The sequence below is a fragment of the Ixodes scapularis genome, unplaced genomic scaffold (genome assembly GCF_016920785.2).
Source record: "Ixodes scapularis isolate PalLabHiFi unplaced genomic scaffold, ASM1692078v2 PGA_scaffold0__279_contigs__length_252992795, whole genome shotgun sequence".
In the NCBI taxonomy this organism is placed as follows: Eukaryota; Metazoa; Arthropoda; class Arachnida; order Ixodida; family Ixodidae; genus Ixodes; species Ixodes scapularis.
The window spans coordinates 45002647-45030356 of record NW_024609835.1 but is presented as its reverse complement, the minus strand read 5'-3'; the positions used below and the strand labels follow the sequence as shown (position 1 = coordinate 45030356).

Here is a 27710-nt window from a genome sequence, read left to right as displayed (position 1 = left end):
GTTTTATTTATGTTATATTTCTTGTACGTATACCTTTTTTTTAGCTAATCCGAATCGCTTTCAGGCATTGCCTTCGATCCTAAATTTTATCGTTATAGTTCGTTTGTCTTTTCGAAGAAAAAAGAAAATCCTGAGATTGCGTCATAGCGGCGCGTGTTGCGCCCTCTGGCGGTCGCCCTTGACGAAGCCTCCACCGCGTGCTTGTGGTTCCCAGAAGTCGGGTGTCGGAGGAGCCCGTTGCCAGGAGCAGTTGGCGGCGACAGAGGCGGCTGCTCGCCGGCACGCACGAGGAGAATGGATGCGGAGGAGGGCGTCCGGGCTCTTCGGAGAAGCCCAACCCGAATTTCTCGGGAGCACGCAACGACGCGGGCGCCCGATGTGCGTGCATGTGCGCGTTTGTGCGTTGGCACACAGACTCTTTCGGATAAATGCGCCTTGTTCCCGTCGTCGCGGTCCGCGTTGTCGTCTCGATCCGACGTCGACCCCGCGGCATTAGCGTTTGTGAGCTGTCGCTCGCTCGCTTCTTTTTTGTCTTCCGATGCTCGCGACTCCGCGCTCAGCCGCTAATGGCTTCTTGACTCAGGGGCATCACGGCCGCTCGCACTTTTCGGAATTCGGGGCCTCGAAAGTGGTTTCGCAACCGGCGGCACCTGCCTCATTAATTTTTTTTTTTTTTTGCTTGTGTTACGACTTTGCTCGTTGTTGGGTTGTGAAGCCCGCTGAGGCTGGATATCCTGGCTTCTGTCGTATTTTTGTGTTGGTCATTTTGTTCGAATAGTTTGTTGGAAAACTTGCGTTTGGTGGGATTAGCTGTCGTACTGTTGCGCCGGCATTATTGCGAGGCAAGCCACAGACGGTCACCTAAAACATTCGGACATCCTGTAGGGCGGGGGAAGTTGAGGGAGAGGAGGAGGCGCGGACGCTCGAGGACGTCAGAACACCGAGCTCTGGTTGGAAGGACGAGTGTTTAAATATTTTCCGATCGCATTCCAAAAGTGAGTATAAGACGAGGGCAACTAGCTTTGCGTCTACCCGCTATAAGCATTCCAATCGGAGCTCTGGGACCGTTATTTTTTTTTATTGGTATCTGAAGATTTAGACTGATGTTTCCTGATCAGCTTGTCCGCATACTTTCGTTTCGTGAATGTTTGGGCGAACTCCACTGTGCCGCCATGCGGCAAGGTAGTCAGATTTAGTCCCGTGTTCTGGCCGAGTGAGCTTGGAAGGAAAAGATGCACGCGACGAGGACAGATTTGGGCGCCACGTGTTGTAACCTACGTTTGTGGTGATAGTTAAACATGCGTTGGGACCAAGTGATAGATAGCCTTTGCGTCGAATAAACTGTTGTGGGATCTCGATGCTGCATGGGTACACGCATGGCCAGATTGATTTAGAGACGGACGCATGTTCCAGACCGTAATGCTAACGCGTTCTCTGTGTCATTTCGGTGTCCTCGGACGGATTAGATGGCCGTTCCGCGTTACCCATGAGTGTTCTTTATATTTCTTAAGTGTTGGATGACGAATTTAACCGCACGCCTCACGCTGCGAGTTAGGGCACATTTAGCTTCGTTTGACTGCGGGTCGCGACTGCAACCTAACGATACAACATCTGGTTGTCGCTGTCACTCGCAGTCTACTTTCAGCATTCATCCCCACTACGTAGTCAAACATCATCGAAGGTTAGTCTAACGCTAGTGCGCTGCTTGGCATTGATCCTGCTGCGAGCTGTTGTGCGAAAAATGCTGTAAGCGTTACAAAAAAAAAAAAAAAAAAAGAAAACTAACGTTTTTTACATTGCTTTAACACGTTATTTTTTTATTTATGAATTAAAACGTTTCACTGTTCTGACGTTATAGGTATGCATATGCGCCATATTTCAAGAACCATTTCAAGAACCATTAAGGCCTGTTCACACATGCAGCGGAGCGCTACAAGCATAGCGATGACCTCGCGCTAAGCGTGTGCTAACGGGTGCGTTCACCAGCTTTGTATCGCACCGTCAAAACTGTTGCTCATGGCAGACAATAAGTAGCTGACGGCACGTGAGGAGCGCTACATCGGCGCTTCGCTGCATGTGAGAACCGGCCTTTATGGTCATGCAGAAACTTAGCATAATTTTTTTTTTTTTTTAACGGTATCACCCGAATAATTCCGATAGCAAAATGCCAAGAAAAACGCAAGAATTCATATCTTGCCGTCTTGAAACACGAAAAAAAAAATAATAAAATTGTAGTTTCTTTGAAGTCTTGGGAAGAAGAAGTGATGAGTAACACGACTACGTTACCTGTTTCTGGAAATAAGTAACGTAAGTACTTTATCCGTTACTGTTTTGAAAATGTAACGAGTACGTCGCACCGAAAAATCATGAGCCATTCCACTCTGTGTAGGTGGACGACCAGCGAAGCTGTTCAGCACACGACACAGACGTGACACAGAATTTTGAACAAAGGTACGAACTCTCGCCGCCCCGAAGAGCCCGAGGAAACTAGACACGCGCGACGGGACCGCCACCTCGGGAGAGCGGAAGGAGACTAGGCACGCAAGCGCTTTGAACGACGACAAAGAGAGGGCGCGCGAGTTTTTGTTGACGCTCATGAAAAGTCTACGGAACCCTAGCCATAAACAGCGTCGCTGTCAAAAGTACCACCTTACCACTAACACTGCCTACGAGGCAGCCCAACACCCTCCTTCTCAACTCCCGGCGCCGATGTTCTCTTCCTGCGATCAGCAGCTGGACGGAGGCACTGCATTGCCCTCCCGCTTTCCACCTTCCCCGTTGTCTCGATATCGTGTCCGCATCATCGGACTCCCTTCTCGCGGGCCATGGGGTGAGAGGCCGAGTGCAGAACCCGTCCTGTGTGCGCTTGCGCAGTCGCGTCCGCCGTTCGAGCTTGGTAAGGACGGGGGCAAGGACGATTCGCGAGCTCTGATTCCGGCGACCTTGCTCTTGCTGCTCCGGGGCCAGTTGCGTCGTCTCTCCATCTATCGGTGTCTTGTTTCTTCGTTTGCCTGTCGTGTTTAGCTCCCTCCATCTTTATCGTCTCGTCGTCTCAGGGGTCTTTATTTCGCGTTTATGTATGTTTCTCTAGAGTCTAGTTTCAGTTCATGCGCGTCGTTTAGGGAGCCTGTTCCGTCCTTCTGGGTCAGAGCTGCACGCGCCCCGATAGGAAACAGTTTTGCGCGAGCCGCTCCGAGGCCGCCAACCCACTTTTCAGCTTTTTACCCACTGCTTTTAAAGAATACTTTAGTTTTCCGTTCTTTTTAACACTGTTTCATTCAAAATATTTAACGTTGTGGGCTTCAAAAGTTTCTACTGTTACATGACTGCAATAAACGTAAATAAATAAAAAAAAAGAATACCTGGACATAAACGCACTTGGGGGAAAGGGGGGGGGGGGTCGCCCCCTCCTCCCCCCCTCCCCCCCCCCCCCCCCAAGGCTTCCAAGGTCAATTTTATCATAATGAAAAATCGAAATACACCAGCTTTTTTTTTTTAAAGAAGAGATGATTAGTTTTTGGTGACTTAACAAATATATTGTTATAATGTCTACAAAATAGATCTAGTCAACGTTTCGCCCGTGATGTCATGTCATCTCCTTTCGACCCCCGCCGGCCAAATGCCCTTCCCCCATCCCCCCCCCCCCCCCCCCCCCGGCCCCCCCTAAAAAAAAAGAAAAAAGTTTGATTATAAATTTGCTCTTGTACATGGCGGTGCATTCCTGCTTCAAGCATGACTAAGTATTTTCGAACTCTGAAGTTCCTTACACGCGCGTTTTCGTCACGACGACGTCCACATTTTATATTCGTATATTATTATTCATTAACATGGTGATTACCCCTTCCTCCTACCCTTTAAAAGCGGTTTATTTAACGTAACTACTACTACCTGCAGCGCCTTGAAGGCATTGCAGGGGGAGGGTTTAAAAAACTTGTCAGTCGAAAATACTGTCGGATCGAGTATATTTCAATGTAACTCTGTTCGATGAAATCGAACGAAAACTAAAAGGATTCAGAGCAAGGGCTAGCATTTTAATTGATGATCTACACTTTCTGACTCGTAAAATGTACATCGTATGCAGGGATGGGCAGTATTTCAAATACAAGTATTTGAAATACGTATTTCAAATACTTTGTGTATTTTGAATTTGCATTTAATTACAAATTGTGTAATGTATTTGACCTGTGTATTTAAATACTAAAACGTGGCTATTTCAAATACAATTGTAATTAAATACAATTTTGTGGGCGAAAATACATCCCTCAAAATTATTGTCACTGTCCAGAGCAGGAAGGAAACTACGTTCTGCACCGAATGCAGTGTCTCTCAATCAAGCACAAGCGTTTAGTCACTTTGTGATTACGGTGCTAGTCCAGGGCAAGAATAGTGACGAAATCGACGTTCATAGGCAGACTGGCTAAATAAGTGCCTGTGACAACTTGTGATGCTTTCGAGCCTGATTTCCATCCATATTTTTGCCTAGAACATTCTAAATGCGCGGGTCGTCCAGATTTTCGTAACTGGTGCGAGTTGCAGTAAAAAATTCTCTAGCTAGTGCTGCGCGTCTTGGTCGCCTCGGTTTTTTGTTGGCCTATACCAAAGTGTAATCGACAAAAAGCTGCTTGAAGCTCTGTACTTTTCTCACCAATTACGTCCAAGCTGATTACATTTTTTTTTGTTATTATATTTCTATTACCTTACTAGAGCATCGCACACTAACTCCCGAGTGTGCAATGCAGAATTAAAATGAGATGCCCAGAAACCCGTTGCAGTTGCCCTGAAGTCGCTGACGCAAATTTTGAGGAATGTATTTGGAAAGGTATTTGGAGGAAAACAAATACATTTGGTTGTATTTGTATCTTGTACTTAAATGCTTTTTTGGAAATGTAATTAGATTTGTAATTAAATACATTTTTGACGAAGTATTTTGTATTTGTATTTCGATACATATTTGCATGTATTTTGCCCATCCCTGATCGAATGTAATTTTCGCTAGTGATACAAGTGTTATCATTATACACTCTCAGAAAAAAAAAAAAGCAAGGTGTTGTTGAACCTATTAAAAAAGCTCATGTACATTTTATTGACAAAAAAAAAAATAAGCGCGGTTTTCTTGGTTGTACTGCAAAACCTGTTTTCTTTTTATGCACTCTTTGATACGTACTTTAGCCGTTTAGTGAGTTACATCGCACCGTTATCAAGCCCCGCGTGAAATTTGGAGCCGTTAGTTCGACGGCAGTGCGCTGTACGTCGAACTGAAGTTTCGGGGTGTCTTATATGGGACAAAAGGTGTAAGACTAGACCCCTTTTTGTTTTGTTTCACAGAGTGTAGAAGTAATAAAAAAGTTAAGTCTTACGTTTTCCCTGCTGCCTTACGGGAATTTTCATATTTTAATCGTGATTTTATTATTGTGATACTCGCTTTGAAGCTATATTAGTTTAGGACAATCTGGCTCGAAGTTCTTGCTCTACTCGTTCTAATTTATCAGGAAGACATTCACTTCCCAGGTCCCGGACTACGCACGCGTATCCTAGAAGCGTACGCACAAAAGGAAACGCGAGGGTTGCTATAGTTCTGTTGTTGATATTTTATTTATTTAGATTTATGTTTTGTTAATATGGACATCCCATTCCCCTTTAAAATCGTCCATAATGTGAGTTGTCCATAATAACGAGAAAAAAAATACGCGTATTTTCCCAGTTCGTCCCCAAAAATGGTGTCCATATAGCGAAGAATGTATTGGCGTTGATATGCGATTAATTTCCGATTTAGAAGATGGAACACCGCAGAGCAACGAGTAATCCATATACTTCCAGACCTTCTGCGCCGCGGTGAATTGGGGATAGAGCTTCCAGTGACGTAATAGGGCAAATTAGCTGGTTGATTTTGAGCGATCCAAAACCGCTCCACTCTCGCGCATTTAGAGCAACCAATGCGAGCTTGCGTTTGCACGTGTATAAAGATGCGAAAAAGAAAGCGCGCCGTAACACGTACCAGCGGAATTTGCCAATAGTCTCAACTGATCTTTTCTTTTTTGTTTTTTCTTTTTGTCTTATTGCGATTTGAAATACGGAATTATACCTGGACGGTAGAAAGGACTCTTGCTGCAGACAATTTATGGAAATGACTGTGACATCGTAATCCATTCGGTACGCGACAGTGATGCAGCGAGGTGGCGTTCGGGCGTCACTTTGAAATTATAATTTAAACGTAGCTACAATTTAGTCCTGCCCGTATTTGTCTGTAAAAGAAAAATTGTAAAAATAGAAAAAAAAAAAGAAAAACTTTTTTTTTTTTTTTAGATTGTTATATTGAATGCATTTTGGCACTTCCTCGAAAAATTATCGGTAGACTTGGAAATGCCTATGTGGTTCGTCAGTTAGTTCCAGTGCGGTGCCTTGAAGGCTTTCTTCGACTCTTGTCTCCTGTCCCGCCCATAAGCATCAGAAGTGGTCCCGAAGTTGCAACATATGACGTCACTAGAAGCCGGAGTGTCGTGCTGTCGGATGTCGCGATCCTGGTGGCGTCTGCCAGTTCCACCACCGCTTCTGTGAGATAGCGCCAGAACCGCGGCCGTTGGCAACATGACACTTCGTGATGTCATCAGGTAAAACCCGGGGGACCCCTTTTTCGGGCGCGGTAAACGGGTAAACACGTCAGACGGAGACGCGTTGCGGGTACCGTAGCTTCCAGTCTTTAATTTTTTTCGAGGAGGAAACGAATATCAGAAGCGCTTTTCATAAACCTGAATTGATTTAGCGCTCCAGGCGGGAATGGCTTAGTTGTGATAAGCGGTTTTAAAGAATTATTAGTTGTCATGGCGAGGTCGCAGCTGAGTTGTTTCATCTACACTTTGTCTCACGGTATACGATGGGCTACAGCCAACCCGAACGGCCGCATGTGCAATCACGAACGAGAGACCACATGATATATTGTATCAAAGCGCCGAGACGTGCGTAGCATCAGTTCCTGGATTGGAGGATGGTAATGGCTTCTGTTCGCACTGCGTCCTGCCATCCTTTCGAAATGTATGCTTTTGATGGGATCAGACCGAAAAAAGCGGCGAGCTTATGCCAAAGTCTATAAACGAATCAGTTTTTTTTTTTTTTTTAAAGGTTATGTTGCATAACCACTCACTCCTTTTTCAACGTATTTATGGTCCCTCGAAGTTTAATATGATGGCTTTCCGCGAAAGCGATCGCGAAAGGGCGATGACTAAACGGCTCGACGGCCAGCATTTCTGTTTCTTTGTACGCGACCGCTAACCTTGGCGCCTGTATTTATGTCGTTGACCCTCAAGTTCATCGTTCACGGGGAGCCGGTGCAGCAGTCTCGTGCTAGCCGAATGAGTAACCGCGCGACGTCGTGGGCGTGAGGAGCCTGTGCCGCTGCAAGCTCGGGGACGCGGGTTTTCGGCGTGCGACTTGGCCATGGGACTCTGCTGCGCGCGGCGGTTTGGCACGCGACCAAGGAGTTAAACGACCTTTTTTTTTTTTTTTGGTTTTTTTGCGCGCAATAAGCACATGCATAGCTGCGTCTGCCGACGATATTAGAGAGTTTTCGAATGTAGCGTAAAGACTTTCGCTTTAACACCGCGTACGACGCACGCAAGCTCTCGGCGGAACGCGTCAAACAAGCACGTTTAGTACAGAAGAACGCAAACTCGCACACGAGTACTGCGAGCTCCGTCTATACATGTGCCCGGGCACACTGCTCCAAGGATTAAAGAAGAGTGGTTGTTTGGGCGAGTTGGTTTGACATCTTATGCAGTCTTGTGCGCAGCAAGGACGAGGACTTAACAAGGCGCGGAATTTTGCAGTTATTGGCATTAGTGGCGAGTTATCGCCAGCACTGTGTACTTGTTGAGCTTGTTTCGTTGGTCTCTTCCGCGGAAACTTTTCCGATATAGACCTCTCCAGCGCTTGTTACCGTGGAGAACAATGCTGAGTCACTGGGCTGTGAACGCATGCGCGGCATCTCCTATTTCGTGGAAGAGAGGTATTGCACACGCTCGGAACGCCTTCGACAGTCCAATAGAAAAAGATGGCAGTGCGCAGAAGGCGATTATTAGAAAGCTGTATAGACAACCGCGCCGGAGCCTCTGGGAAGCTTACTACTATCTGTAAATATTCGTCGCGAAATGTAAGCTGGAAATCCTCCTCGGTGTCAATTTGATGAGTACAGCACGCGTTGGTTCTGAACTGATATGGAAACGGGCATGAAATGAGATCGGTCTCCGTGGGCGCACGGTGCTCGATTCATTAGCCAGCTTTAGACGCAGTTCCATTACAGCTTAAATGGGATCGCTTTTTGCTTAATTTTTCCCGCTCTTATCTCCGCAATTCCGTTGGAAGCGATAATAGGAAACTCGGCCTGCCCTATTTGTTAAACTGTTCGCTGACTAGAGCTGCAACGGGGGGGAACCGGTTCGTGGGATATGTGTCGGCACCTCGCTTTGGGACGAACGAAAAAGCTCGTCCACTTTTGGGTGGCCCGACGTTTTTCTGTGCGACAGTCCTTGCGTAATAAGATTGAGGGGCCGGGCTCGCTGCGCCCCCTTCGTCCGGTCACCCTTCCCTTGGCGACCTCGCGGACGACGCTTGCTATTCTCGGGCCTTTGCGTAACGCACGCCACGTGTGCGCACGGCTGCTTGTGTACGCCTTGTGTATGCACGGCGCCCCCCGCTGTGGGACCTTTTTCGACACTTTTCGTGGCTTTTAAGCCGCCGTCACGCCGTTCGCACAATGTACAAAAGACACGGAGTTTCTCCGCCGACAGGATGAGAGAATCATCCGCGGACACACCCGAAGCATGTTCGAAGGATGTTGCTTGGAACATGTCTGCTGTCAGCTTTTTGCGTGATGTGTTTGCAGTGTGAACGCGGCTTTAGGGTTTCCCCGGTTAAGGTCGGTTGCCGCGTTTGTGTGTGATCGACAGCGTTGCGACCGCTCGTTTCCGCTTACTGGAAAAAGGCGCATTAGCGCCATCTATCGGGTAACCCTTGAATAGTTCAGATCTGCGTGTATTTCACGCGTCATGCTTTCGTTGTGTGCAGTTTTCAGTACCTCGCACAAACTGAGATTTTGGCAGAACTGTTCGCGAAGCGCGAAACAGTGTACTTCAGCGATTCTTATTTTTTTTAGAGAGAGAGAGAGAAGACTCGCGAAAGAGGAAATACTAACGTGTCATAGCCAGAGGCAAGACGGTCATGATTAGTTTCTTATTTTTAGGGCTATTTAACGCGTGACGTTTAAAGACCGACGTATACTTCCCGCTTTCCACTTTTGCCTGCCTCCTCCTTTCCTCTATCCTCTCCACCTTTTTACCTTGTCCCAACTTGACTCCCCTTGCAGCTTAGGAGAGGGGGAGCGCTAGAAGGGTAATCTTCCTTGCAGAAAACGGAGGTTGGTACGTCGGCCGTTAAGAGAGGCCTTTACCGACCTCTTTACCTCACTCTGACTGCCTGGGAGGGATGTCCTCACGCGTTGATTTGTTTCCTTTTCACACTGCCTAGAAGCTTGGGATGTCACGTGGTAGCATGCAACCGTCAGTTACCGAGCTGCGTGATGAGCCGAGCGAGAGCAACCCAACGTGAGGGCTCGCAACGTCATTTTGGGTCGCGAGAAGAATACCCCAGTCGGTGACCCCCACGTGCGACGTCATTCCGCACAGGCGATTCTACTTGTTTCTTGAACGGAGGACTGAATGGCCGAGTGCAGAGGGCAGTGTTCGTACACGTCCAGTTCACCAGGTTGAAATTACTCTTCGCGACTGACGATCAGCTACCTCGAAGTTTTTACGACGACGGGTACCCGCGTTGGTTGCTTCGAAAGTAGCTTTTGCTGTACGCGCATCCATAGATTTATGCTCTATCTAGAGGGTGTAAGCAAATGACTCGATTTTATTCCGAGGCCTTTTTGTTTTTGCTAAAAATAATTGAATTAATGCCAGTGTGCTCGGAGCTCTGATTTCCGATATTACGGTCCTGTTTTCTTCTGTTCGTGGGGAGGACGGCCCCAGAGTTTTGAGATGAAGACGTTGTTGTGTTAATGAGGAAGTTATTTGTCTTGGAAACGTGTAGTCGACTGTTGTTTTGTTTTTACTGAGTGTCGATCACATAGAAAGCCCAGAGATCGGGGAAACCCCGCAAAAAAAGAACGGGCATCGCGGAATGCTGGGTTTCTCCATCGTGAGCTCCACGAGTGTCTCTCGTTTTCTGGGATGCTATACTTTGTCTCACTTACGACGGACCGCAGAGGGCGCTACGAGCCATCGAAGCCAATGCAACGCCGATTGAGCATCACGTGACATACGCACGCGTGCCACATCGCAGGGGAGGGAGGGGGTGATGATGATGATGATAATGGCGATGGCGATGGGACGCGCCTTCGAATAAAAATATGTGTATGTGGAAAGTTCCACATTTTTTTCCCTCGAGGATCCTTTCTCAACTTGTTCGAATTTGTCCAGGAGCGGAACAATGGTTCCTCGTTTGGTCGCCTTGCTTCCTTCTCCCCCCGTATTCGCTGACGCTGGGAGAGCGCGCGGCTCGCACCTGGATTCCGCGAAGCGACGTCTTGGATTGGCGTTTCCATTTGTGCGCGGGCGCCGTCGGCGACCCCTTCCCCCACCTCCGTTACGTCATCGCCAGCATATCCGCCATTTTGGGTCATTTCGTTCGAATGTTTCGGGAGTATTAGCACCGAGCGACATATCGGCGAAAAAAACGCCGGACAGGAAAAGGTGCTGCAAAAACGAAGCCTGCAGCTTGCTTTCTTTGTTTTGTTTTGTTTGTTTCCTTCTGAGCGTTCCGATTGACGTCATCGCGCCATTGCTGACGTAGTTGGTTAAGAGCGATCGATGCCAGCAAGCTTGCTTCCGTACGTGGCATATTTTCCTCGAGCCGAAAAAAGACTCTCGGTTACGACGCGTACGAGGATGCACCTCTACGCGGGGACTGCCCTACTCGCTGTTCCTCGCCCGTCGTACACTGTGAAATGAAGTGGAAAGAAACCCACTCGTTATTGAAGATTCTTCGTTAACTACGAGTGAGTTTACCCAAGAATAAGGTTTTAGTGCAGGACGAAACAAACAGATAGATGTCTGTTTTTGAACGTAACAACTCGTGGCGCTGTCCGCTTGGTGGATAACGATTGTTGTGCGTGTGAGCTGGAATGTGAACGAAGAAACAGAACAGAGGATATTTGGAGCAAAAGCTGTTCCGTGGCACGCCACCTGATATTATTTGTATACTACCGTAGAATACCGCTGAAGCGCTCACCTCGTTCAAGCGCCCACTGTTAACATTTCACAAACTTGGGAATCCTGCAAATTATATGTGAAACACCCGATTCGACCGGGCAAGTGCCAATCTCTAGGTTAACGATGTTTTTAGTGAAAGTGGGGTGGGCACTCCCCCGGGGTCTTGAGGTAGTTTCACATTTATGTGCCACATATTTCAGCAAAGACTTTCGAAGACTCACAAAAATAGTGCGATTGAGAAAAAAAATATTTTAGGGAGCAAAGTACGAGACACGACAAAAGTCGAGGATTGCAATCAAACACCCCACTGATTAGCTAACTTGTTAACAAAAAAAATTGCTAATTAACTTTCTAATTCGCGCACTTTGGTGACCTGTTCCAATGGCAAATTTGTAGTTGTGAACAAAACAATCTTGTTTTTTTTGAAAACGGAGAAAAAAAAAAATCATTCACCCTGCGACCAAAACAAAAAAATGCGTTTTTTTTGTTTGTTTTTGTTTTCGGTATTGGAAGTGGTTGAAACGTCTTGCATGAGGAGCTCTTTTGTGCGGAGCGCTTTTCTGCAGGAAGTGCTTGAGTTTTTCTCGCACTGCAGAGCTTAAGAGAAGCGGTTTGGGAACCCACGATCCCGGCGATCCAGAAACATAAACGAAAATAACTGCTCTTCTAAAAGTGGTTAGCATTTAAAAGTGGGTTAAATAGGGAAAGAGAATAAATGAAAGAAAAAAAAAAAATAGCCCAGCGAGTACATTTGAAAACGAGTGAAGCTAGTTTCGGTGAAGATTTCAGTTTCAGCTCCCTTTACCTCGACATCGCGCGGAAGCGTGGCCAGACAAGCAAAGTTTGTTGAGATTTAAAGAGGATCGGGCGTTATTACTCAGCTGCCATGAAAGTTCCTTCAACCTTTCGTTATTTTGTCCTAGATTGCTTCAGACACCGCGTGGTTGCGCGGCGAGCTTTTCCGAAATTCTAGACGCTGGGTGCAGCGCCGTCAGACCCCACCCGCTTCGACTTGAGCGTGAATGGCGGAAGTGATCGGGGATGTCGACTAATGGCATTTCATAATCAGCTTCGCTCGTTGCTTGACGCGTATTTGAGTTCTGAACCGCTGCAAAAGTGAACTTCTGAGCGCTGCGCGGTGACGAATTTCGTAATTGAGTTGATACCCGGAGTCTGTTTAACTCCGTGCGTGAAGAGATGTTCATGTGCTACCGCCGCCTGAGTTAACTCCCCCAGAATTAAAATGGGCTGCCCTCCTATAGTGACCTCTTTCTTCTCATCCACTCCGCATGTGCTTGCCCGCACGTGCGGGCAAGCACAGGCGATTACAGTGGAATCTCGTTAATTTGAACCCGAGGGGGACCAAAAATTTGTGTGAATAGTGCAAAGTTTGAATTGCCGGGAGTTACCTTCCTGGAAACACATAAGACGGGACCTGCATGTTAGCTACAATTATTCGCGAGTCTGCATTAACGAGATTCCACTGTGCAAGCCTGTCAAGGTCAGGTTTACGCGCACGCTTCGCGTAATTCCCATTGGGCACTGCGGTCGGGGTGCTGAGCCCGCAGTGCACTTTTTTCCTGTAGCGAGCGCCGTCTGCGGAGATGCCTTCGAGTTATACAAATGAAGGGTAGCCCAATTTGCCTTGCCTCCGCCCGTTAGAATACATTGGTTATCGTGCTGTTGTATTGATCTTCGTTGATTTTTATACCCCGTACTATATAGCGTATACTCCAACAAGAATGGCAAAAAAAAAAAATGAAAGCCGTTTACAACTCCCTGTAACGCCGAATTAGAGCGCAGCTCTTGAGGAGGCGGAGGAAAGGGTAGTGAGGGTCACGTGTTCTTGGAGGGGGGGTCACGTGACCTGGAGGAGGGATCTTCTCTCATCCGTTGTCTGCCGCTTCACCTTTTCCATTTCGGCGGCCGTTTCTCGTGGCGATCTGCCAGGCTTTGTCAGTATATAAGAGACTATGGTTAGTTTCTTTGTGGTGATCACGATACTTTCATTTTCCGCGCTTAACAAGCACGCCTGTTCAGACGGCATTGTTCATTAGCCGCGCGAAGTAGTTGCAAAATTTGGTTGTCGGAGGAAGAATCGATGCTTTCGGCGTTTGAAACGTGTACGTCTTGATAACTAATATCTAATCTAAAATGCACCTACATATGTTATCTTCACTCTCCACATAAATGAGGAAATTAGTAATGCTCCGCGAAGAGATGGACTTTTTTTTTATTTTTTATTACGGTGCTTGGGGTGAAAACGTGTATAAACTCCTCGATATTCCGTTTCACATTGCTATGGTCTGCTGCGGACGCTACGAGCCATCCCAGCGAATGCAGCGCCATGAACTGATCACGTGACTGCGCATTCCATACGTCGTCGTGCCCCTCTTGTTGGTCACGTGACACGGCGCGTGATTGGCTTCGACGACTCGTAGCGCCTACTGCGGTCCACCGAGACGTGAAACGGTGTATCCAGCCGGAAAGATATACATGGAATGGATATCTTTCCGGCTGGGCGCGAATTGGACCTCTGTGGTCTGCTTTTGCAGTTGATGTCTAGATGCATCATATGACATATATTTAGATTTTTTTTCTCTCTCTCTGTCGTAACGTTTTTTGTTTTTTTTTGCGCGTTTACCGGTTGAGGCAGACGAATCTGACGAATGCGCGGATGTCTGTTCCTGCAGCGTTTGTGAGCTCACAGATGTTGCGATGTGACTCGTTAGCTTCCATTTTATTGTAGGGCTTTGTTCTTTAATGTTTCTGTTTTGTTCTTTGTTTTTTTGCAGTGAGTCGTCTCCACTGCGAGAGCGAGTCCTTCAAGATGGACCTGATTCTGGACGTCAACATCCAGCTCTACCCCGTCGACCTGGGTGAGAAATTTGTTTTGGATTTATTCTTAGATTTGAGCTTGTTTCGATTAGTTGCGGGTTTAGTCGAGCTGAAGGGATCTAGCGAAAACGGAACATGTGGCAATTAAGCAACAGAATAAAGCATAAAAACACGACTTCTGTTTCTTTTGAGAAGGGGGGGGGGGGGGGATGGGGGGCGGGGTCAGGGGGGGGGGGGGGGGGGCAAGAGGCAAGAGAGAAGCGCGATGTCACAACTTTTTTTTTTTCGTAGAAATATCTTGGTTGAACGACTTCTTAGAGTTATGGAATTCAATGGAGAGTATTTCGTTAATATGTAATGATCCGACGTGTGAAAATACTACGATATCGTTTTAGACAAAAGAATATGACAGTCTGTGCGCCCCTGCAATCTCAAAGGGGTACGGGTATTGCATGGGCGTCCGAGGTTGCAGAAGCTCAAAGCTCTCCTCCGACCGTTCCAAAGGCTCGATCGCCCAGCAGAAGTAGCGTGATTACTTTGTATCTCCCTTGCTCTCTTCCATCTGGCGGTGCTTTCTAGAAGAATACAGTAACTAAATGCCAACCGGGGCATATGTTGTTACTCTGTATAATAGTTAAGCGCTTTGGAAGAAAGCACCACTCGCTGACCGCCGTCCGCTAAGGGCTTGTGCACCGAGACACGAGCCGTGTTCAGACAACGAGCCCCCTCCCATGGACGGTGGCAGTCGCAGCAAGCAATATTTTGTTAATACTGCGATGGCACAGAAATTCGTTAAAGGAGCAACGTTGAGAGACTCGCTTCATCAAGTAAACATTGATATCGTGCGCGGCTGGAACCGAACCAGCTCTTCCGGCCAATTTGGCTGGTGCTCTGCCGCGAGAGAGATGGTTCGCAATCACGGTCTCACTCTCACCTGGCGAATGCGCAACGACGGGAGGGGCCATAGTGAGCTTTGCGCACTGCATATAAAGCAGCTGTCCTGCGATTAGAGAGAGATGCAAACACATCGAATGAGCTTACGGAAAGTAGCATATGTGTGTTTTATTGGTTTCGAGTAGTCTATTTCACGACTTCAATTTTTTTTTTTTTGTGGTCTCTTTTCAACCCATAACTATGTATGTCAAGTGACTTAGAGAGAGAAAAGAAAATTATTGAGGGAAATGCGACGGTGATCACTTGTTGACGAAAAGATCGACACGAGAGCCGATATGCACCTGGGTTAATCATAAAAGAGAATAAATAAAAAAAATTGTCTAAAGGCTATTATTGTGTTTTATACAGTATTCACGCTTGTGTATTAAGTCGTTTCAATATGGGACCAGCATTTCTAACCTGGTTGATAGTTGCATGGCTTATCGGATCGATGAGAAAATTATTTTTTTCTTTCTCCTACAGCTTGTTTACACGGAACTTAGTCAGAATTTTACTATCGTAATTCGGAAGTCTTAGAATAGCGTACACAATGGCTTTGCGTACAGATAGAATAGCGTCGTCGCAACTGCGCATTCGTTGAACGCTAACTGCGCTTTGCGTGCGCTATTTTAGCGTGCGCTATTTTCTATTGCTTACTTACGTTAAGAGACTTTGCGCTCCTCCAAGGAGGGCTTGTGATGAAAAGCTGACTAAAGCCAAGACAAGCACAGCTAAAAAAATGGCGGCTCCCAGGACCGCGACTGCGGCCGCTTTGGCGGCGTTGTGAGCACGACGTGTGCGACATCCTCGGGACTGCGATTTTCATCACAGAACGACATTGCACATGGTTTGGAAGACCTAGTAAGGGTGGGCAACGATCGCCGGCAGCTTGATGCTTTGCTACGTCACCCTGTGTTCAGTCCCCACCCCTGTCCGTTTCGATCTGGATGAGCATGGTACCGGCGTGCGGTCGTGTATCACTAATGCGTGCTGCACGTTAAAGACCCCAGGCTAGCGGTCGTACTGCACTCATCTGCAGCTGAGAGACAAGTCTCCCGTTGATGCAGACCAAGTTCAGGCTGTATAAACACACACACAACCCAATGCTGGTGACGTGCAAACGTTTCTCGGCGAAGATCCGTACACGAGACCTCTCTTGCCGAGGCGACGGAAGCGGACACGACCGCTCGACCGCTTCCGTCGCATTTTCGTATCTATAAAAGAATCGTGACTGTATCTTGGTGGCCTTGCAAGCGCCAGACGCTTTGGCTTTTGCGTCGCGGCGGAGAAACGCTATTCTAAAACTCTCTAGCATAGCGTGCGCTAACGCAAACGCTAAATTTCGCGCTAGAGTGCGCTAAAATTGCATCAGTTCTAAAACTCCCTATGATACGAGATCGAAGCAAAACCTAATGCGAGGTTGTTAAGTTGAGCTTCAAACCCATCGAGTGCATATGCCTTACGCCTCCCCCCTCCCCTAACACACACACACACACACACACACACACACGCACACGCACACGCACACACACACACACACACACACACACACACACACACACACACACACACACACACACACACACCATACGGGCTCCCTAAGTCATTTACCTCCTCCTCTCCTAAAAATTGGGGTCGTCAGATTGAAACGCACGCGCGGGGGAGTCAAGTACACTGCCGTCCCCCTCTCCTTATCGCGCTCATGCATGCGCGGTTCACAGGACGACGCGCGCCCTGAATGTGCCGCGCTCTTCTATTTAACGCCTCGCAAGAGGAAGGAGCGGACTAAGGAGGATTCGACGTGCCAAAGAAACACCGGAGGAGAGAGAGAGAGAGAGAGAGAGCGCGACGTTTGGTTTTAGGGACCGAGAAGCAAGCCTGTATAGAAAACAGGCAATGCTATCGCATTTCGACGTAGTTTGTAGAGAAGCACGGCCACCAATAGGCAGACCCTTTTTTGTTCTCCATCTTTGCATTTGAAGAGGTATAGCGGTGATTCGAAAGACGCGTAAAGCGGACATGTTCCTCGCAATATCGCTCCGGGGGATCCCTTTGAATCGAGCGCCAGCGGCGTGTCGGGCCGATTTGGACGACGAGTCACGCGGAACCGACGGAGCGTGCGCCGCGCCGTGGGCACGCGGCTCGTACGTGCCGTGACCGGGTGCACGCGGGGATTCAGGCGAGCCTGCGCTTCACGCCGCCATTTCGACGTCTCGGACGAACTGCCGGACTGGTCTCTTGCCGCTTAGCTTTGTTCGGTCTTTTGGAGATGCCTGCATGGTGCGAGGGGCGTTGTTTCTTTCGGAGACATTTGACCCCCCTCCTCCTCGTGGAATACGCAAGATGGAGCGCATGACGGGTGCGCCGGTTGCCAGACGTTCGCGTTTCTCGATAAAATAAACTTTCTTGTCTTTGTACATTATTTTTGTCTCGTCAAATAATACGTTTTTTTTTGTTTTTTTTTATTATGTAGAACGTTTTGTATCCGAAGCGGAGTTGTAATTTGTGTCGGTCGTTGTAGCCGTGCCGTGCTGACAAAATTGACATCATAAGCTATATTTATAGGGACGCCATCGTGGGTCACGTGGTTGGAGCCACTATGTGTCACGTGTCCAAAATACGTCTCGTGTTTCAGAGCTTGCAGTGGCTACCTCTGTTTCCGTGCAGCAAGTATTGAGTGTGCATTTTGTTTTTCGTATCTACGTTACTGGCAGGTATTTTAATATATTTTTTTTTATCATCCTTGACGTTCTTATATGCTTTTATTGTATTGGGTTTGAGCCGTGACATAGAACTGAAGTTATCTTTATTTGGAGGTTGCGTATTCACGTGTGTTTCGTAAGTACAGACTTATATCGCGATCCAACTAAGAACCTGGCGACAATGTGCGTTTTATTTTCTTTTGTTTTGTGTCGAATAAAATTATTAGTACGAATAAGATTGATCGTTATTGTGCGTGCGTGCGTTTTTTTTTTTCTTTTTGGTGTTTTGTGGTCTGTATATTGACACCGCTAATATCTTTCTTGCCGATGGCTTCCGACGAAGATACGAAATTGCGTCTAGCTCCGTACGGTTCTTCAAGGCTGGTCGTGTAAGCCTCACTCGACCTGCTTCAGATAATCCCCTTTCGAGGTTTCACAGGCGAGACACCGAGAGAAGGAATGACGCCAACGTGGCAGGTCTATCGCTTTTTGTTTGGTTTGTGTGTTACACAAGCCCTCGATGTGAACTCGCGTGGGTGGAGGGTGATTGTTTTGCGAGACCCGGCGCAAACGACTTGACGGGTTGCTCGGCTGCGTAGGTATCTGAGCCGAGCGTAGGAATGTGATCACACAGCCGAGTCGATCCCAGTTCGGCGAAAGATAAGTTACGGCAGCCAGCCTTTGACATTTCAAGTTCGCTCCAAGAACGCTTATGGCATCGGTGTTCAGTGCATTCATCTAGAAAGTCATTCACTATTGTGAACCATGCTTAAATCAGAATTCAGCTGAACTCACGAAGGTTGCTTACAACCTTCCCCTCGTCCACTTCTGAGTTCAGTTAATTTTAATCGAACTATATTTATGCATTGTGATAAGTAAACGACAGATTTGTCGCAATTGTCCTAATGGAGGGGATTTATAAATCTGCTTGCTAGTATGCGAATAATATTTGTTATATTTCAAATTAAAAAAAATACACTAATGTTAATCGCGGAGCGTCGAGAGATCGCTGCCTGACATACTTTTTGCATAATCGCGGCGCACTAGCCCCTTTGAGTGCGCTTCTCGCCGAGCACCCGTGCACTGCGAGGAAGCAATACGCACAGAGCCTGCGAGCTCCGCTGGTATTGTTTCCCCGCAGTGCAAAGGTGCTCGGCGGGAAGCGCACTCAACGGGGCTAACCCGCCGCGATGAACAGTTATAATAATTGGGGTTGTGTGGATATTTAAACAGCGTGTAGTTGGTCAGCCATTTCAAAGTTGCGACGCGTGATCAACACTTTTAAACTTATAAAAGTTATAAAGGATCAACACTTATAAAAGTGCGTATATCGCAATTCACTTTGAAGGGAATATCCAATAGCACATTATCCTCAACTACTATTCGAATGTTCGCACAACACTGCATTAATCTCTTTCTGGGCACGAGCTCATTGAGCAGCTTGTATTGATTTCTCTTTGTTCTCTAAGCGCATAAATTGCGGTGGATGACCTGAGTATAAAGTGAGTACTTAGACGTCCTTGGAGTAGGAACGATCACGAAGCCGCCAGGTCAAGGTTTCCTTTCATTTGTCTGCGAGCGTGGACGGTTAAACCATATATGCGCCGCCATTCGTTTTTCTTCTTTTTGTGTTTGTGGATTTTTTCCACTGTCGATAAATCTCATTGTATTACTAGCACGAAGTGCACTAAACGGTTACCACGCGACCAATTTGGGGTAGCTCCTGCCTCAAAGTCTTTCCTAAATTATTCGCTTAAATTTTAAGAAATAAAAAAAAAAAGATGATAAAGGCATAAAATGCGTCACTCCGAATCGGTTTCTTTTTTCTTTTTTTGCTTTCTTTATTCTGTACATTTTTTTATATACGATTTTCAAACTACCGGTGCGGTACGCAGCATTACGTTGCGTGAGAACTAACTACCAAATTAGAATTCGTAAGCTTCCCTGGGTCAGCTCGTCCTAGGCTCGTTTTTCCCTAAACTAAAAAAAAAAAAAAAAGAAAGAAAAAAAGGAAAACGAGGGTGTGATTTTTAAAGGTGGATTTCCCGTCAAATATAAATTAAAAAGGCAAAAGCTCGCACTTCGATTTCTTCACCACCGAAGCCCAAGCTCCCAAGTTAAGCCAACAAATAAACTTCGAAATTGGTTGTATTCCTGTAGCTTGGATAGAGGAACGACTACGAAGCCGCCAGGTCAGTGTTTGCTTTCATCTGTCCGCAACCTCGGACGGATAGACGATGCGCCGCAATTAATTTTTTGTAGCGTTTTTTTACTGTTGATAAATCTCGTTGAATTGCTAGCGCCAACTGCACTGGGACGGTTGCCACACGACAAATTTGTGGTAGTTTCTACCCAAATACTTTCCTGGAATATTATTTTGAATTTTCCAGACATTTTAGGAAAATAAAGGAAGAAGTTGAAGCCATACAAAGGATTGCGTGGAATCTTGTTTTTCTGTATTCTCTTTCTTGTACAATTTGTAATATGATTTTCAAACTTCCGGTGCGATACGTAGCATTACGTATTGTGAAAACTAACTACGTAATTATAATTCGCAAGCCTCCTAAGTCAGCTCGTCCTTAACTCGTTTATTCCCCATACGTACAAAAAAAAAAAAAAAAATAAGGGTGAGATTTTGAAAGGTGGATTTCCCGTCAAATATAAATTAAAAAGGCAAAAGCTTGCACTTCGATTTCTTCCCCACCGAAGCCCAAGCTCCTAAGTTAAGCCAACAAATAAACTTGGAAATTGGTTGTATTCCCGTACCTCGGATACAACGCGCGCGGCGCGCCGTCGCGCGTTGTGAGGATGGTTTCGGTTTCGGGCTCTCCGCCATGTTCCCACTGGGGCAGTTGCGTCTCTATCCGTCAGATGGCAGCACCGACTGCCCGACCCGCCCGACCCCAGAGCGCCCTCGCCGCCCCGCGTGCTCGCGTCGCGGCGATCAGTGCGTGCTGCTGACGCCGTAAAGACCGCGAGAACCGTGCATGCCTCGCATGCCTCCCGCACCCGTGTCGAGCATTGCAACGCGCTCGCGGTCTCCGGGTACATTTTTTTTTGTTACATCGAAAAAAAAAAAAAAAAAAAGAAAAAAAAAACAAACGAGAAAGAGAAAGAAAGAAAATTGTTTCCTCTTTATGTTTAGTTTCTGGATCAGAAATTTTAATTTTTGACATATTGCATAAACCGAACTTTGTATTGCCTCAAATAGGCGCACGTTGTCTGACGAACCAAAATAAGTTGATTAGAGAACGGCACTGCACCGTGAACTATTAGTCTTCTCCCTCGAAGAATGACATTTCGTCTCTTTTTTTTCTCGGCCAGCTGTTGTAGGAGGGCAGCAGGACTGCACACTCGGGGCTAAAGTATAGTACTACTTATTTATAAGAATTGTAACTATGCAATAATTATAACATTTATGATACTGAATCTTTCTGAATGAAAGATTTTGGCCAAGGTACGAGTGGCTCGGCTCCGTAACATAGTGCAGTGAATATTGCTTCGAAAAATTTCTTTCGGAGGTTCCCGTGACACCGCGTTAAGAAATATCGTAATAATAAAACTCGAATATATTCGCTCTTGCTTCTCTGCTGTGTGCAACGCAGCTTTTCACAAATTTCCAGAAGGGCTTTCATAGCAAGCGTACTAACTACTGTGAGCTAGTTAGCCGCAATTATTTTTTTTCACGGGTTACTAGTTCCACGAGCTTCTGGTAGTATAATTAGAGTAATAGATAGAGTTGGTATAATAATTTCGAAATCCACTTGTTGGTGCATTATATTTTAGGTTTCCGCGTAACCCGTACCGGACTCCATGGACCACAAAGGCGCAGCGAGTGAATATGTGTTATTTAGCCAAACCAAGATAAAGGGAGGACGTTTTAGCTTTTTTGTTTTATATAACGCACTGTTTCAAAAAAATAAAAATTAACGTATTCAATCGAAGTGCGGACATGGGTACTTTTGGGTATGGGCCAACGCGCTGTTTACAAAGTAACCCGCGTTCGCCCACAGCAGGCGTGGGCGTGCACAGAAACTAGATTCACGTAAGGGGAAGTGTTGGCGCCGTTCGCGTAGTAGTCGCACGGCTGGACACCTTCACTTTCCGCTCGTACGCTCGTCTTGTGAGCTCGTTTTTGGTGACTTGACTTTGTCCTTCGGTATGATAGAGACCCCCTTTTGAAATACTGCCTCTCCGTTGGAACCTCTCCACAATGCACTCTAAAATTAGTATGTGCGTCTACTTTCACGCACACCACTCGTAGAACCAATCAGCGCAACTTTCGGAGGCAGCTGAGCGAATGACGATGCCAAAACATACGTTTAGACCAAAAAACGTAGTCTGAGTTGTGACATTAAGCAATGCAAAACGTCACGCTTGCATTGCTTAATGTCACAACTCAGTCTGCGATGCCGAAACATATGTTTCGGCATCGTCATTCGCTGAGCTGCCTCCGTAAGTTGCGCTGATTGGCTCTCCGAGTGTTGTGCGTGAAAGTAGACGCACAGACTAATTTTAGAATGTGGCGGACTAAAACCGTGACGTCATGGTACACCTTATGCGTTTGATTGGAGTGGAAAAAATACTCACAGAAAAAGGTGATGAGCGCAATGACGTTGCACTTTCGACGCTGTTTGATTGGCTCGTCGACTGCTAGCGTTTGGCCGCGCTCCGACCTTTCGCCATCAGGGAATGACTTGCACGTTCTACGATGTCAGTTGTTCCGCCATTGTGTAGGGAGTTTCGACCCTCTGATAACACTGGCACGCGAATTTCGAAAGGGGTCTATGGACCGACTCGACTCTCTGACGTCACGCCCCTGCGGTAGCGCTGCTGTCTGCACTGCGCATGCGCAGATGCTCCGCCTTACGCGAATGTGGTGTCTGCGCACGCGCTGTGAACACACCCGGTGTGGTCAAAGGCGGGCTTGTTTGGAAACAACGTGTTGGTGTATAGGCGTCGATGCTGTCGAAGCTCGCGATCAGCCGATCCGTATCTGGCGCCGGGAATGTTCGACCGGCGTCGCTTCTCGTTCCCGCCCGCAGATGGCGCTAACAGGTTCCGAGATTCGGTTATTTTATTTTCCCGTCGATCCGTTGGATGGAAGGTGCGCTTGGGGGGGGGGGGGGGAGAGAGGAGGAGGAGGAGGAGGAGGAGGAGGAGGAGGAGGAGGAGGGAGGGAGAGAGGGAGGGGAGGGGAGGGGGGACTGAGGGAGGGAGGGAGGGGGGAGGGGTTCTCAGTGCCTCCAGTGCGAGCTACCTAACTTTGATAACGCTTCGGCGTCTCGGACGCTTCGAGAAAATGCGAGGAGCGCGCGCTGGAGGCCAGCCATCCGAAAGAGACCGTTCCCGTTCATACCTTGTCAGTAGAGAGTTTTAGGGAACCGTTTTTGCACATCCGGTACGGTACAATGGGCCCTCCGGTAGAAACTGCGCATGCGCGAATCTTCTCGGGCCCATCGCCCCGTACCGGATGTGCAGAACTTGTTCCCTAATACTCTCTAGGTGACTATGTCAGTATTACCGTTAAGAGGCTTAATATTTGTGGTTCGTATATTAAGTAGGCGTCAATTGTTGATATTAAAAAACACTGACTATACTCGGCGACCACTTTTCTTAGTAATGCAGTGGAAGCTACAGGCACGCCGGCCTTTCCCTCTCCCATTTTGAGCGCTGACTAAAGCTGTGCGCGTCTCTCCTCCTCTCCCCGGAAAGGCCTAGAGAAGTTGTCGCCGAGTATAGTTGTGATGTAGGCACCTCTGGGGCTAAAGCCCCCCCCCCCCCCCCCCCCCCAAATCCCCCCTTGCCAAATAAGAAAAAAAAAAAAATTCATGCCTCCACTACTTTTGGCTAGGTGGCGCAAGCAGCCGCCTGATTATTGGGGTGTAGCCGTTTGCATTCATCCATCCATTAACAACCGCTACCTCGACCATTTCCGGCTGATGGGAACGGGGATGTTTATTCAGCGCCGCTTTCTCTCAAATAACCACGTAAATTTTTTTCTTCTTTTTTCGTTAGTAAAAATCAGGTTGGGAAGAAAAGGGCAGCGAGTCAAAGCAAACACTGGAGAGCATTCATTCCTATATGGAATGGCGTGGGAGGATATTGCAGTCGCGTTGCGTACCGCCGAAACGAAAGTCGTGTTCGTAGAGATTGCATTTTTTTTTTCTTTTTCGGCGAAGCGATTAGATTGCATTGTTTCGTCTGTTTGTCGATCGGCCCTCGCGGGGATAACGAACGGCTTCTGGGCTCCCAGAATGGGCTGCATTCCATACTCGTGCCCCGTTGACACATCGCTTACCGCTTGCGGCCCTCATTTTCTCCTTTTTGTTTTTCGCCTGTGCCCCACTTTTTTTTTAATCTGTTCTGCATATCTCTGGAACGCGACTTCGTCCATTTTTTTAATCTAAGGGGGAGAGAGAGAGAGAGAGAGAGGGGCAATATTAAAATAATAGGTGTCGATAAGAGCATATAAACCAGTGTCCAAATTGCTATCCTCAGCGGGAAAAAAAGATATTATCACCAAACGCAGCATCTTGTGAAGAGAGGGACTGCCCATAAAACAAGCTGTTTGTATTTTACAGCACTCTTGGGGCTTGGTGGCTATTCATTTTTGACGTTCTTGCACTACGATATGTGCAAAAAGTTCAGCCCCTTTACTGTGTCATGGCGTCAGCATAAAAAAACATGGCGGCGCCTATGGAACAGTGCAGACACTGGTCTATATCTACAGGAGTGAAAGCTAGAGTAACCAATACTATTGACGCGGAAGTGTTATTTTTTTTTTTCAAATATAGATTTTTTTTTTTTTTATAATTCGCAAACTGCGCGCCGCCATCTTTGTCTGCTGGGCTGTGGAACGCCTTCTGGACGTGGGCTGTTGCTCTGCTGTGGGGTATATTAGACGCAGCGCACGGGTCCACACCTCAGTGACTCAGTATTTCTTTTTTGCCCAGGTGATAAGCGCTGGAAAGGTCTCAATGGACCAACTGTGTCCGAGCTCGGTGGCAACGTTCTTGTAGACAATGGAGAGCCGCGGTCTATGTTTGCTGGGTTCACTGGAGTCGAGAGGATCAACCCTGGAGTAGTGCGCAGGATAAATGGTGCAGCCAGGCTGCACCATTTATCCTGCGCGGTATACTGTTAAAAGGCTTAACCTTACTACTTTATTTTGTTTTATTTTTGGTTTAGTAAGACATTTCGTTTTTGTTGAAATAGAAGCTTTGGCTAGGCGGCTCAAGCTGCCACCCTATTAGAAGGATTCTACCCCGATTCATCCGTCCATCCGTTCAGTTATATAGGCGGCAGCTTCCTGCTCCACTTCATGTCTTCTCTGCTAGGTGGTGTCACCTTCTTTGGAGCTGCGAATAACAGTGGGCTACAATCCCCCCCCCCCCCAAACCTCCCCTATCCTTAATCCCCCGCCCCCCCCCCCCCGGCTCTCGTGTAAGCACACATGGGCATAAACCCTATAGTAGGTACATTGTAATGTACTATGTTCGGAGATGTTCGGTCATCGTCAACGACGGCCAGAGCTGTCGTAGCTCTGCTTGGAGCTCGTGCGCGGTCCCCGTACTCATTGGGAGACTATAGTGTGACAGCTTCCGCTCTTTGATCTTTCGTCGTGTAAAGGTCGAGTCAACAAAACCCTCACCTTGGGCTCTTGAGATGTTTTATTTTCTCCCGCGACTTATCTGCCGACTAATCCATCGCTTGTCTGTTATCTTCGCCGTTGCGAGGAAAATGACCAAGACGCCAACGTCTACGTCGTCGGGACTGCCCGAGACCATCGCGTCTTGTCCATCGCACCGCCGTAGCTCCACTGCTGTAAAAGTTAATGTTCGGAGGTAATTAAGATTCAGTCACTCGAGCTGGGTAGGTAAATTTGCTACAAATACAGTTAAGTCCTTCTAAATGTTTCTAGTTGCAATTACTTGCAAAAGATATAACCAAGGTTGCATACACTCAAATTACTCTCCAGGAGGTGTGTCGAAGTTGCTGACCATTAGTTCGGTTTCCAACTGAATTTCGGCGCAGTTTCACCTGGATTGTGCATTCTACATATATCTCATACTAGAGTTCTGTGCCAGTGACAACACGTTATAGTGATGTTTAAACTAAATTAACGGGAATATTCGTGTTTTTGTCTCGTACAGGTTACTAAAAAAAAAAAAAAGTAATTACAATTACTTTTGCTTAAAAAGGCTTAAGTATTCAGTACATTACCTGATACGAAAAGTAATTGGCCGTTACTTGAAAGGGAAACTTCCGTACTGTCCATAGATTTAAATCACCTATTTATGACCTACTTCCTAAGCTATCAATTTCGGTAAACCATCCTTGTGTCAGAGACTTGGTTCGAGGATTCCTTTCTAGGAAGCCTGTGCAAACGAGGGGCGCCGTCAGAAAGGGGAGGGGGAAAATAGCAACTGGTTACAAGCAATTTGAGTACTTCCAAAAGTAATAAGTTCACTCTTGCGATTAAGAAACGTAATGAAACGATGACAAAGTTACTTCGAGAAGTACACGATTTACGAGCAATTTGATTACTCGTAATGAGTACCGTGCAGCTCTGGTTTTTCGTTGCAACGTGGAAGTTACAATGAATTAACGTAACTTTAAATACTGTCAATTAGTTACGGAACGGCAAGTCACTTCTCATGTTCAAAACACCTCATTGATGGCGGGTAATCGCGCTTGTGTTGCCGGCTTACGACACATGAGTGTCAGACAGTAGTTCATAGCTTAGTTTGTTTGTTTGTTTGTGTGTGTGTGTGTGACGGAGAGAGAGAGAGAGAATCCGTAGAACGAATCCGTAAAACGTAATGACAGGTAATGGAATTTTAAAATGTTCGATACCAGCCGAAAAGGGAAGAAAGTGACAGAAGCTCTCCGAGCCTTGTCAAAATCGAATCGCCTGAATGGAAAGCTTCCAATATCATTAAAGCCCTGCGCGGATAACACTTTGGTCATCCGATCCGCATCCGCAGACTTCGTATCTACATCCGAACCGCATCCGCCAAATTCGGAACCGTATCCGACCCTCATTCCGGGCATTCATTTTGCGTTATAAAATCAAACATAAATTTAAAAAAAAGAACGTCTGGATGGTATTTTATAACCCGTCTGCTTACGTTTGTACAAAGAACTCTTCGTGTCATAATACGGTGAAAGTCATTTGGTCGTATTCTGTTTTATCGTATTTATAGAATAAGCGACCACCCTTTCCAGAGACACTTTGCTTCGCTGGAAAGATGATCGCAGTTACGAGATCGTCTTGGGAGTCAGTGACACTGACACTCTGTCCAGAAGATGTGGTCGGAAGGAAGGACATTTTAATATTTTTTTTTTAATTTTTGCTTTAAAAAACCCTTTTTAAGCAGACGCGTATTTTATAAACATTAAAATTAACAAAGGACAGACTAATAATATTGTGTCATTTTATCTAGGCCAAACAATAAAAAAGTGTGCAATAGGAAAGGCGGTCACTCAGCGCACCACAGGGAAAATATTGCAATATTCAACAATGGCAACACCTCTTATCGGTTTCAGTTTTAAACACAAACCCTCAACTGCATGCTGGGAACCATGTACTTAAAAACAGCTCAGTGCCAACTGTCGAGAAAAATAAAACGCACATACACGCAACGTTTTGCTTGTCAAGGTTGCTGTGCAGAAAAAACAGAATATCGTCAACATGGACAGATTTAGACTGGTCCGCTTCTCTTAAATTAATGCCTGTTAATAAAGTCTCTCTCCTTTGGTGCACTTGATGCTGGGATGGCCTGCACGAACTGCACTTTAAAAATAAGGTGCTGAAACTCGTGCTGGCGCAAGTTCCACCTCTCCAGAGGATCAAATCGAAAACGACTTGCACACGTCTACTTTCTCGTGGCTTGTACGTTTTGGGTTTTCTTCGCCCAAAGAACGTTTCCTGCTCTTCCGCTGCCAAAGAAGAACACGCTTTCCCGGA

At 46.7% G+C, this 27710-nt stretch overlaps 1 protein-coding gene across 1 annotated transcript in view; it reads left to right on the top strand.

The window, feature by feature from the left end:
- Positions 1–27710, top strand: part of LOC8038035 (DNA-directed RNA polymerases I, II, and III subunit RPABC3) — a 109369-nt gene that overhangs the window by 30480 nt on the left and 51179 nt on the right. The window contains exon 2 of the mRNA XM_029986708.3: positions 14060–14143. Coding sequence (XP_029842568.1) covers positions 14060–14143 — 84 coding nt within the window. The remainder of the gene's footprint in view (positions 1–14059; positions 14144–27710) is intronic.